The sequence below is a fragment of the Falco cherrug genome, chromosome 5, assembly GCF_023634085.1.
Source record: "Falco cherrug isolate bFalChe1 chromosome 5, bFalChe1.pri, whole genome shotgun sequence".
NCBI lineage: Eukaryota > Metazoa > Chordata > Aves > Falconiformes > Falconidae > Falco > Falco cherrug.
The window spans coordinates 20,768,949-20,781,815 of NC_073701.1; the positions used below are offsets into that span (position 1 = coordinate 20,768,949).

Consider the following 12,867-nt stretch of genomic DNA (forward strand, 5'->3'; position numbering starts at 1 on the left):
TAATGAAATACACATACAATAATTACTTCCAGTCTATCCAGCTTGGGCAGATGGACTTGAGCTCAGGCCCTGCATTTTTAGGAACTGTCATGCTCTACTTGCACTCCATTATAGGCAAACACCAAATGCTGGTCTGTTGCAGATACACGAAAAAGCTCCACTAACTTCAGCTGAAGCAAGATTTCTCTCCCAGGGGCTGATTCTTTGCTCGCTGGTGTCAATGCAAAAGCTGTCAAATACCAAACGAGGACCCTGGTGTGCTTGTAGCATTTTGCTATATGACTTGTTCCCGTGTGTCCCAGCACTCTGCAGTGGAAGTCAGCCACCAATCCCTACCGCAGAAAACCTCAAACACTCTGCCAGTTTGTAATCTCTCAAACTATAAACACTAGACAACTGTGGGTCCTTTCTTCTTTTTCAATGACAAAATTAAGGCAATCAGTGCTCAAATTTCTACCAAAGGTGGAATGATCTTCAGAGTAGCCAAGTATGCAGTTCTTTTCTTTATCTATATGGTCTTTTCTATCATGTTGGAGAGCTACCAGCTTATATTCTATCATGCGTGCAATGTTTTCATTAGCAGCATTTTAAGAGAAGTGCTGCATTATGCTTTGCACAATGTATGAGAACTATAAACAGTGAGGAAGATACTGCACAGAAGACTGACAAAATCAGTTTAATAATACATTGCATTTCACATGTGGATGGCAAAGCATTGTGAAAACACTGATTAACTAAGGGTCAGAGCACTACCTTTAGGGAATTAAGTATTATTCTGTATTCTGCACCCTCATATTTTTCTTAGACCTTTCTTCTTGGTGACAGCCAGTTTTAACATCTGGCACCAAAGGGTACTGGAACTTGTTTGGTTTTCCAGGGCCAGGGCTGAATGCTCCAAGCCAACCATCTGCCTGCTTTAGGTACAGCTTGGGTTTGTGAGCCTCCAGTGTACCCAGCTTTAGATAGTCAGCTGTAAATACATTAACTACCTCACTGGTTTCATCCCACAAGCCAGCAAGAGGTGCTTATGGCCAGCAAAACAGCCTAAATGTAACTGAAGTAGGGAATGCAACTTGTGGCAACAGCTTTACATTGAGGATGAACAACTGCAGCAGATTGAAACACTACATAACGCGAGTGAAAAAAACCTTCTCTCTTCAGGGACTATTCATGAGGACTGCGATTCTTTATGGAGAGACATACTGTATTGTAGAGGAATGAAGCTGGGTTAATTATCATTGATAATATGTAACTGTGGGCTGGCTTCAGAGGTGGTGGGATGGTTGATGTAGACAAGGTGCAGCTGTGGTTGTTCTGTTAAGAGGTTGGGCAGGCAATGAAGAGAGAGCAGCTGAGAAAGAAGCCTGTGCTGGATGAGGAGAGACTAGGAGAAGGCAGCAGAGGGACTGGCATGAAGAGTATGTTGGTATGAGATGGTAAAAGACCTTGTTGCAGCTGGCTAGTTTAGAGAGTGCTGTGACACTGTATGAGAGCCTTTTTGGAAAGCTTGAATCTTCCCTTAGAAGGGCACAGAGCCAGTTTCTCTACTATGCTAAATGGACAGAAGCCCATAGGAATGCATGGAGTCCTAATCAGACGTGTCAGAACTGGACCTGAGTTGTGCACTGCTCTAACCAATAGCAAAGACTTCAGGGTTTTCTAACTTCAGCAAAACAGGCAATTATTAATATTTTCAGGAGATATAAACTCAAAAAAAAAAAAACCAACCCAAGATTGACATAAAAATGTTTTTGACAGATTTTCTTCCTTCCTTTTTTAAAAGGCTGTCTCTGAAATAATTCCTGATATCTTCTCTCACTCCCTTGTAGTAAGCTTGGTATAATGAAATGCTGACAATATTCAGTATAATTCAAAATTCACCCCACTGGGAGTACTGAATCAGTATTCATGTCAAAGTAAATTTAGCACTGATTTTTAATCTCTTCATTGCTAGGAGCACAGCACAAATTCATAAATTTTAATTTTTATTTTACTTTAGTAAGAGTAATTACCTATAACATTTATAAATTAAAGCAGTGTAAGAGAAAGATGCTATCTTGATCAAAATTCATAACCTGCTTCTACTGGGCATTCATTTTATTTTATATTGATCCTAACTAAGAGACAGATGATTTGCTTGTGTAAAGTCTGAGAGAGAAATCACCAGATTCACGGAAAGCTACAGCCCATATTAAATCTGTGTTTTTCTTCAAAACAAGCAAAACCTAAGGCCCTTATAAGCTCATAAAGCAATGAAAGCTGTGGGGGCAGGATGTCTTCTTTTCATGAACATTGTCTCTCTCCTGCAGGCTCAGTGAAGTTAATTCCTGCCCCAGACTGACCATGGCATTACTACAGGGCTTACTTTCAAACCAAGAGTGTTTCAGGGGACCCTCAGCAAACAAGAGCCTCCAGGGCCACTGTGCTCTTCCCAGCAAATCCTTGTTTGCTATCTGGCAGCTTGGCATGATCAGCCACCTCCTGCCTTAGCTGGACTTGTGTCTTCTCCTTCTCACAGAATGGATGATAACAGGTTGCAGCATGCCATGCAACAAAGTTCTATGTGAGCTAGCATGGGTACGGCAGCAGCCTAACTCCAACAACAAGGGGTGAAGCAAAAACTAACTTATATGAAAATAATTTTTCAGGTGGGTAATTAGGACATGCATGTCTGGTCTTCCTCCAATAGCTGAGCTAGCTCATTTACAGCTAAGCTGACCTACTTCCACAGTTCACTGCAATCGATGGTCACCCAGGTGCATTCCCTTCCTCTCTGACCAGAAGCGGTGCCGTACCCAGAGCAACGCAGCCCATTATTCTTGTTCTCTGTTTTTACCCACTGGATCCTGATTTGGACCACGTGTGCTACTGGTATTCTATAAATAAATGATAGCAATTTGTTTTCTAGGCCAAAGGGAGGTAGGTTTTTTGTTTGTTGGTTTGTTTGTTTTCTCCTGTGTTAAACAGAAGTTTTGCCTGGAGTCTAGAACTGAAGTGTCCAAACTTTAAAAGGTAGAGTTCCTGAGCACAGAAAAACAATCCTTCTGTAACCACACTGCTTGGGGCCAGAGGCACATTAATGTCCCCCAACCAGGTTGTGACCTTCACCTCCACCAACTGTAAAGTGAACCAGCATATTGGGTTACCTGTCACGTAGCTTTTACCGAGCACCCGCTGAACATATTCTTACCTCTGTTTCTTTATTCTCTTCTCTGATTTTGATGCCATTGACAAAAAAAATAAAAGCTTACCCTTCAGACCATATCGGCCTAGGACACCACTGTAGGAATTATGAGGTTGTAATGTATTTCTCAACTTTATTACAGACTCAGTTCATGCTTTTACATGAGACTTTTGCACCCAGATTCTCTGTGATAATTAGGCACCTAAATATTAGTGAAATGTCAAAATCCTTCTAAAGACCTGGGACTTTAACTCCTTTATGCCTCAGTTCACTCTCACACGTCTGCATCTCTGGTTAGAGAGCCCATGGGCCCAGACTACATGTTACATTTGTACTTTGGTTTGGATTTTCTGTGACAAGATTTAGCCTTGTATATTCCTTACACCTAGGACGTCTTTGCATTATCTCCTCGTTCCTTTGCAAAAGTTAGAGCAACCATTAGTAATTTCCAATAGTCATAATGGATTTAATATGATAATGGCATGCCCTAATCAAATAAACTCTACACAGGGGGAATCTTCCAAAGGCTGAGAAGCCAGAATGGGATTTATTTTGTTCTGATGGATTAAAAAAAAAAAAGATGGTTCCAGCAAAAGACATAATGAAGCCCTTGTCTGCAGATGGATTAAATTAACTTAATGGACATGCAAACTGAATATACAGAGATAGTCACACTCCTTTCTGAAATATGGATAACTGGTGATCTTGGAAACTATTTTATCCTATGAAGCACATAACAACCAGCTGAACTGTTGTGGTGCAGAGTGCAGGTGCAGGCTTCTTTATGTGACTTTATTTTGCCTAAAACCTGACTATAGAAGATTATTTTCCATGCAGAACTAGCACAGTGGAAAACAATAAACATTCACAGTTTACATTTTACGGTTTATGCTTTGGCTCTTAATGCTGTAATGCCAGAGATTAGGTTAAATTAGGTGCTGAACAGACGAAGGAAATGGGTTAAGTATTTAGATAGGCTAAGGGAACAGTGCAGAATCTCATTTAGTAAGAAGTGAATTACACTATCATTAATAATGTATGCCTAGGCATTACCATAGTGTTCTGTTATTTACCTGCTCCACTCATTGTGAAAATGACTTTAGAAGTCATCCCTGATTTTCTTCACCTGTCCAAGCACACATTGTGCTGACTCAGATCCTTTCTTCCAGATTCTTCTTGAAAGATTTTGTTTTGTAAAACAAGAAGCCTGCCACAGTTTGTATAAATAAACTTTTACTTTGCATATAGGTATGTTTATTAAAAAATAGATGAAGCAAGGCAGAGGACAATATGTCAAAGTGAAAGAAAGCTACAAGTCACACTAGGAACACATTTTCAGAGGCATTGAGAAATCAGGAATTATTTGTTGGTAACTTTATGTCTTCCAAAAAAAAGAGCAAGCCACCTAAACACTTTAGACTCACCTTTACATTATATATTTAGTATTATTAAATAAAAACTTTTCAGAAAAGAAATCAGATTGGTAATCCACATACCTAAGGTCACAGATGATGAATCTTCTGCCAAGGTATCTTTGGACCAATTCAGGAAGAAGCTGAGTACAAGCTTATTCTAGAAGAAAATAGAAGTATTTTAGGGAATATCATATGTTGTGCTCTGTTCCTGAAATTATTCCCCTCCAAGCAGAGTGCTGGTAGGTTTCTACAGTATATATTAGAGTTAGCAGTAGAGAGGAGCCTTTCCCCTCTGATCATGGGCAAGGACCCCAGGGAATGATTTCTTCTCAGGCAGAGGGAAGATGATGGTGCTCCTTACCACTGGCTCAGGGATGCTGCATTTGTGCCTACCTGGCCCCTTTCTGTCAACGTAAGCCATAGATTTGCATTCTTCCTTCCTCTCCAGTGGCTCAGGATATGTATTTGCAGTTGCAACAACATTTACAGAGCAGCCCATCAGTGAAACAAATGCAGGAGAACATCTTTACTATGTGTTGTGTAGTCAGCATGAAATTTGCCCTTGGCACTGTACTGACCTCAGGCTTCTGACCTAACGTGTGCCTCCCTGAGGCATAGATACTGTGCATACCTCCCTCACAGGGCAGCTTAATGGACACTCACACTGAAAAGCTCCATACAGAGTTAACTCCTACCAGAAACCAATGGGGAGTGAAAGAGATGATCATATTTTGCCATCCTGTTTAAAAGAGTAATCCACATTATATACTGCACTATAACTTCTATTTTTATGTACTGACCTGTACTGCTCTAGTGAACATATATAACAGGTAGTTACATTCAGCTGTAGAGAATTAAACAATAAACGAAATCCCCAGATTTGAGTATTGTGCAAGGCAATAAAAAATGTGAATTCTGAAATAGACTCATATGATTCTGAATCAAAGGTGGACAGTAATTGCATTTTATTAGCTTTTTTCATACAGTCGTATTTCAGAACGGCCATTCATTAAGATGGTTAGAATTGCTACATTCATACTAACATTACTTGGACTGACACTGTAATGAATGAGTAGAACAAGAGACTTTTCAGATTCTAGCATTAAAATGTCACCATTGTTTTTTGCCAGGCTGTGGAAAATAATGTGTCTCTTATCAGCAAGATGTACTTCATGTAACATTTGTCTTATTTCAATTAGACAAGATGTGGCATGATTTGTGCAAGGAAAAAAGAGAAGGAAGCATTTAGTGACAAGCACAGCTAGTGAGGAGTTAACATGTGGTTACAGCAGACAAGAGGAACAAGACGTGTATGTTCAGCATAGAGATAAGGTTTAGCAATCTGGATTTATTTTAGCAGTTGCCTTTTACTTTTCATTCTACTGTTTGGAGCTTTTCCTCCCACACTGATAATTTCTTTGAAAGAAAAAACAGGGGGGAAATAAAAGGATAAACCAACAGAATTGTTTTCTTTGAAATAAATGACAAATCCTTTAGCTATTAGCAGTGGACCGCCAATATACCTGTCTCTTCTGAGCATGACTAAGTATTCTCTCATCTCATGTAGATAGCTTACAGGGGAAACAGCATACACCTGCTTTAGCTTCCAGTAGCTTTAAACAACCACGTTATTCCCTATGGGACCTCCATTTGCTCTTTCAGCAAAAGTCCCAAGTGTGGGAAATCTCAGGGGCTGAAAGAGTATATTTTCGGCAGCTCAGCCTTTATTTGACAGCATGAAAATAAGCACAGAAACTTAAATAGCCCTTTAAGTCCAAAGATCTTGAGAGAAGTGGGCAGGAGGTGGAAGGAAGGATACACTAAATTGCTTGAAAGGGAAAAAATTCCACATGTAGCAATCTGGTTTTCTGCTTCCTCTCCACTTACTCTTTCAGCAATAAATTGAAATATATGAACAGAGAGGTTTGTAAGCAGAAAGTGCAAGGATTGTTTTAGGTGATAGTTCCAAATTCTCATTTCTAAAGGAGACAACGCTGACAAAAAACAGATGTTTCATTTAAGTACAGAAGTGGAATTAGCCCAGATCCTAAGTCAGGCATGAACATGACAGGTGTGTACACTGCTGATGCCACAGCACTGATTTTAAAGCTTGCTCTGTCTGTGTGTCCATTGTACTTAACAGGTACTGAAGTATGTGGGGAAGCAGCAAGGCCAGTGTTGGCAAATGGATTGCAGGGGCAGATGTAGCAGACAATCCTGGTCAAAGTGCTTCAAAGGCAATGGCGGAGTTCTCCTATGTGTTTGTGGCAATAAGCATTTTGCACACTCTTATTTATAAGTCAGTAATTTCTCCCTGAACTCTTTTAATCTGCCTGCTTCAGGAGTCCACTGTCTAGATTTTCACCAGCAAAATGTGTAAGTACCCTCTTAAGTTCACTCTTCGTCAGCAGACCACCAAAGCACATGCTGTACTTTTAGGTGATTCCTAAATTGATGGAATTCAATCAATTGAACCCCAGTCAATGGGACTGAAGTGTATGCTTATATCTAAGTATACATCTAATTACACTGTTAAATTACAGGCACATCAGAGCTTGGAACATATGTATGACGAAAAGCACACTGTATTTAGATGGATAGAGTCCACTTGTAAACAAGATATGACCATAGGTGGGAATCCTAGAGACCTTGTGACAGTCTTGGCAGATAGGCATGAGGATGACCATAAGCACTCACTTACCCTTTTTTTCCCCATGGAATTCTTTCCTTTAAATCAGTAAATGAAAATTCCCTAAAATAATGCGCATTTAGGGATTTTTAGGAAAGCCTCCTGTCATTTGTCTAACCATTCTTACCTAATAAGGCAACAATCTTTAGTAAGTAATGTTGCTATTTTCCCAGGTCACTCAATAATGTTAGCCTATTGGGAAGCAGCCAGGTATGTATGGGTGCACCAGTGTTGGTCTGGCTGGAACTCACCCATGGTGTTTTTCAGCCATTAAACTAAAAAGGGACAAATTCCACCTTCACTTACCCTAGGACACAACTGAAATAAGCAATTTCAGTGACATCGGGGGAGCTGGCACAGCCCTGCACTACTGTAGAATGGTAGAATTTGGCTGCTGCTCTTCATCAAGAGACTAACTAGAAGAGTACTCTGCTGTTAGTGAAACACAGCCTGATTTCAAGCTGCATTTAATTTTGTTACAAAGAAAAGCAACCTCTCCTTTGCTTTCAGCTTTCTTTTCAGCTGTGTTAGGGTAGATTTGGGGTCAGAGAACACCCATGCACCTGTTATACTTTAACAGGATGGAGAATCAGCAGGAAAGAAAGAAACCAGAAAAAGCTGACCTTGCTGCGGCTATTATAACTTCAGGAAAGGACAGCAGAAAATAGAGAGACTTTGAACCCTCCCCATTTTGGCTCTGCTGGATGCCTTGCTGCTGGAGTATGGGACTGGTAGGAGTTTAAGGGACCCACGTACCTTGGGTGCACTCTATACCACTGTGTTATGTACCTCTATATGGGTACTGTGGAAGTTATTTTCTCATCTCTGCAAATCTCAGGTAGTGCCAGTGAATAAAATAGAAATGAAATATGGGAAGCTCTTATCAAACTTGCTTAATTTTATAGTGTAAAACATTTGTCACTCTAGAACAACACTGTGGTCCTGGTTTTCACTGTATGCTTGAAAAGGAGTGAATGTAATTTACAATCACTTCCATTTACATCGTCTTTAAAGCCCTTTTACACAGCCTATAAGTCACTGTTTATAGAACCTATCCATACACTGTTGCTGTTTGCTTACCAGCTTGCACTAGGTCTATCTTTGGCCCCAAAGTCCTTAGTTAATTTGGATATTTAGAAAATTTCTATAGAGTCCGACCCCAATATACCTCATATCTTTTTACTGATTAGCCTACTGTGCACCTACCTGCACTTGCTCTAATCTTTGCCACCCCTCTCCCCATGATAAACAAACACCCTCAAACATCTAAGCCCACTGAACTTGAACACAAAATCAATCTATGTGAAAGATGCGGGACAAATAACACGTTCATTAAAGGCTACGTAGTTTTGCAAGGCCAGTATGCACATTTAGTGTCTGAGCTGTGTTACTAATACAATATCCAAAAATGAAATGCCACTTCTTTTAAATAATGAGAGTTAGGAAGAATATCTATAGAATGTTACTATCTGGTTGATGGTACCAAACACATGTGGTTGCTATATAAAACATTGCTTTAGATTCAGTTTTAGATTTTTCACTTGTAATGGCCAAGCCAGGTGCAAGTTGTGTTTTCAAGATAAGCATGAAGACATTCAGGTTTGTGATTACTGTTTGACACCAGGGCCAAGAAAAGATTAAATTAATGGAGCCTTACCTTGCTTTTGTGTCCCCAGGGAGTGTACAACCCTCCTACAATACAGCACTAAAATTACAAGCCACTAGGACAGCCCTAATTTATATGATATATTATGATATGTATGATAAGTTTGGGCTGCAATCTCCACTTGGGCCATCACTCAGCTGGAGTTAAGAGTGAAATAGAGAAAAATGTAAAAGTGGTTAGCAGCAGCTGCCTTTTGTCACAGATTTGATTTATACTTTGATAATGTATATTTTTGTCCTCCTCCATGTTACCAACCTTCAATTTACTGGTTTTTGATGCTTCACTCTTGGTGGCAGCACTTACTTGTTCTGCCATTTAATGAAGCAAAGCTCCAGGAGTCTAAACATCGTTGAGTATGTCACCTTGCTGATCTAGAAGACCCAGGTATTTCAACACATGCAGCTGATGAGCCAGTCAGCAATGGTGCAACTTTGCACAAAACTAAGTATTCTTATTGTGTTACCATATATATTGGAGTAGAATGAAATTAAAAAAGGTGCTAAGCCTGCTTTTGATCCTGCCCTAAATGACTCAATATGACAATAAGGTGCATAAACTTTTGCATTTTAGTGATTAGTGCAATGAATATAACTTGTTGTTCATGTATATAGTCTGGTGGTATAGTTATTTATAATCCAGTGTTACTCTGAATTTAGAAAAGCACTCCTATTCTAGGCACCTCTTCAATGAAGTCTAAGAGGAAGTAAATGTATTAAGTTTATACTCAAACTAAACTACAGACTTTTAAAACCGCTTTGAATAGGACAGGCACAAGCACAGTTAAGCATTTAAACTGGCCCAGTAGCAAATACCTCCATCAGCTGAAGTTTCTGCATTTATTGGATCTGACACTAAAATTCAGAGATAGAGAAAGGTGGCTTGAAGTTTCTATTCTTTAAAGAAGGGTTAAATGAAACATTTAATTCCATTTGAGCTACAGCGTAAATGAGAAGGCAACTATTTTCCACCTCTCCTTCGTTCAAACCATTTAGCAGAAAAGATCAGTGACATTCTGACCTACTCTTAATTACAAAACAATTTTCATAATCAGAACTTAGTCTGGACTAAAAAAGCATGCACTTAAGACATGACTGAGGAAAGAATTTGAGTATAATCCAATTCTTTCTTTATTTCAAGGGGTTTTAATTACTTATTTGGTAGAATCAAGCATATAGTCATTCCTGTGTGGACTGGACTAAACTTTTCAGGGCTGACATGCTGTCTAGTCAATCAGGGTAATGTGTTTACAGTAATAGCAAGGGTATTTTATAACAAAACAACGTCTCTTCTCTCCATCTCAGAGAATACTCCAGCATACCCTACAGCTACAATACAGCAATGATACCGTACAGGTATAATTAATCAGAAAGAAATGACTGTGTCAAGAAAGTGAAGGCAAACCTGTTCTAGAGGCAGCTGCTCTTACAAGATTTCTCCACAGATTTCTGAATTAATTATTTATTCCTACATAGTTTTACTATTATGGTGGTTTGGTAATGCTTGAGAACAGACAACTCACTAAATGGTTTTGGTCAGGTTCCTTAGCAATTTGAGAAAAAGGACAAATTTGACTGCAAAGTTGCCCAGGACATGAAGAAAGACAAAATAATTGTATTTATTTTTACCAAGAAAGCCTCCTAGCTTGTCTTTCCGCTCAGACTAAAACCAAGAAGACATGATGACACTTTTAAAAGAGTCATACCAAAGGAAAAAGTAAAAAAGAAGCCTTCAGCTGGGAATACAATGGAAATTACCCACTGGCTGGTCTCCTTGTTCTAAGTGGGTCAGAACACATCAGTTTTTTTCTCAGTTTCTCACATCTCCCAGCAGGAGAAGCATATTGAAGTAAAAATAATGTTTCAATGTTTATAGAGTATCAATAACTTTGAAGGTTATTATCTAGAATTGCAGGTTAGTTGCATGGTGGTAAGCAGAAAGATTTCCTGCACACAATAGCACTTTACAGATTGAAACAATCTGCTCATTACTCCATTTATTATCCTGCCCTCCAAGTAAGAACACCAGTAGCTGTGCAGCCCCCTTAGGCACAAAACTTTTCTTCTGATGGTTCTGCTATAGGCTATACCAGACTGGAACAGTTTTCAGGAACTGCATAGTCCAGCATGTCTGAATAGCCCCACTGGGCTGGCTCAGAGCCACTCCCCAACCAGACCTGTCCACAGTTCCCTTTAAATATCCTGTTCATGGTTGTGTCCCAGTGTCCCAGAAGCAACATGCTGGGAGAACTTGCCCAGCTCCACGGGTGCATGCTGTAGGGCCATAAAGAGAGGAGGAAAGACCTCAGGAAGGCCAGTGCAAGGCAGCATGCTCTGGATGGTTAGTAGCCCATGCACAGACCATGCAGCTGGAGGGAGAAAAGAGCTTCTGCATGTGACTGGGAAATGTTTTTATTACTATCCCAGGGCTTTAAGCAGTCTAATTTTTCAACCACAGATTAGGCTTCTATACAGCAGTGCTTGGCTCAAATTGAAAATCCATGTACCTTACAGCAGCCCAGAGAACAGCAGAAGATACAGAGCTCTTCATTTCTAGGTCACTGGCTTATATCAGTTTTTCCTCAGCTGTGACCAAAAAGTGCTAATTTAAAATAAACCCATGACCCTACTGTGAGTGGCAGAAATTGCACAACAATTAACCCAAACATGTGCAGTTTATTTGGCAAGGTCAGCCAAGGCAGCCAAGCACCCAAGTCAGCTGTCCATACAAAATCAAGTCTAAGTCTGTGAAACAGATATTATTTACCCTCTTCAGAAATCTTCTCAATTTCAACTCGGGGCACAGAAGTTAGAATCAGATCAATAAGAAATCTCCTGTTTTATGTATAGACAATTTCTTCTTTAATCTCCATTACACAGTCACAGCTGGGAAAGTCATATAGTTGGGCAACAAACCTTTTTATCCACCAGAAAGATATTTAAAATTTTGGAGAAAACAACAGCCTTTCTTACCCTTTTGTTACATCCTAGGCCATCTACGTTATTAAACCAGAGCAGCCCTGATTTGCACTCTGGCCCTGAGGGGACCTGGCGTGGCTCACCTGGCTGAGGCCCAGGCTCTGCAGGAGAACACGCCAACAGCGGACAGCAGGGTCAACGCACAAGCTCTTGCCTTGGTGCCCTTGAATTTACTGGCCTCTACTAGGATACAATGTAAAACATTGGTTTTTCCTGCCTGTCTGACAGCTTTCCTGACAAAAGCTGGTTGCTGGAAGATGGTTCTTTCTCTCAGACCCTGGTGTCACTGTCAGTAATTAACCATTCAACTCCCAAAGTGAAGCAGGGTAATAATTTAACATCCTCCTGGGGAGCACAGGGCCTGTTAGCTGCCCTTGGCCTGGGTTTTTTACAATGCTGCGGTGCTAAGGCTGTCCTGGGCCAGAGCATGGAGCCGGCGTTTGTTACCACTTCAACTTTCCATTTTGAAACAGGAGGAAAACATCAAATCTCAGGAAACAATTATGAATAAAAAATGAGAAACCATCAATTTTAATGGATACAATGTATTGTTCTGGTAATATTGAAAGAGTCTGGTTTCGATCTTACATTTGCAAAACAATTTCTACTTGTTAACTAAATTTTGAAATCAAAAGTATTTCTGGGCTGAAAGACTGGAACTTTTCATTTAAAAACTGTCAAAATCAGACTACACAATATTTCAAAACTTATTGCTTTTTTAGACATTACATTCCTTAGAACCTACTCCTTACTGTCAAAAATTCAGTGAATCACTGCTTTTGGATGGCAGCAAAGGAAGATAATTTTTTTTGAAAAAAATGCCCTGCCAGGTCTAATAAACTATTTTTCAGTCATTCATTGTCTTTTTCTTAAGTTCTGATTAATGCTGCAATGGATCCATCTCAAAAAGTCTGCATCAAAAGATGTGTCATTTATGT

At 39.8% G+C, this 12,867-nt stretch overlaps 1 protein-coding gene across 1 annotated transcript in view; it reads right to left on the reverse strand.

Moving 5' to 3' along the window:
- Positions 1–12,867, reverse strand: part of PIK3C2G (phosphatidylinositol-4-phosphate 3-kinase catalytic subunit type 2 gamma) — a 208,241-nt gene that overhangs the window by 25,557 nt on the left and 169,817 nt on the right. The window contains exon 30 of the mRNA XM_027807693.2: positions 4,681–4,756. Coding sequence (XP_027663494.2) covers positions 4,681–4,756 — 76 coding nt within the window. The remainder of the gene's footprint in view (positions 1–4,680; positions 4,757–12,867) is intronic.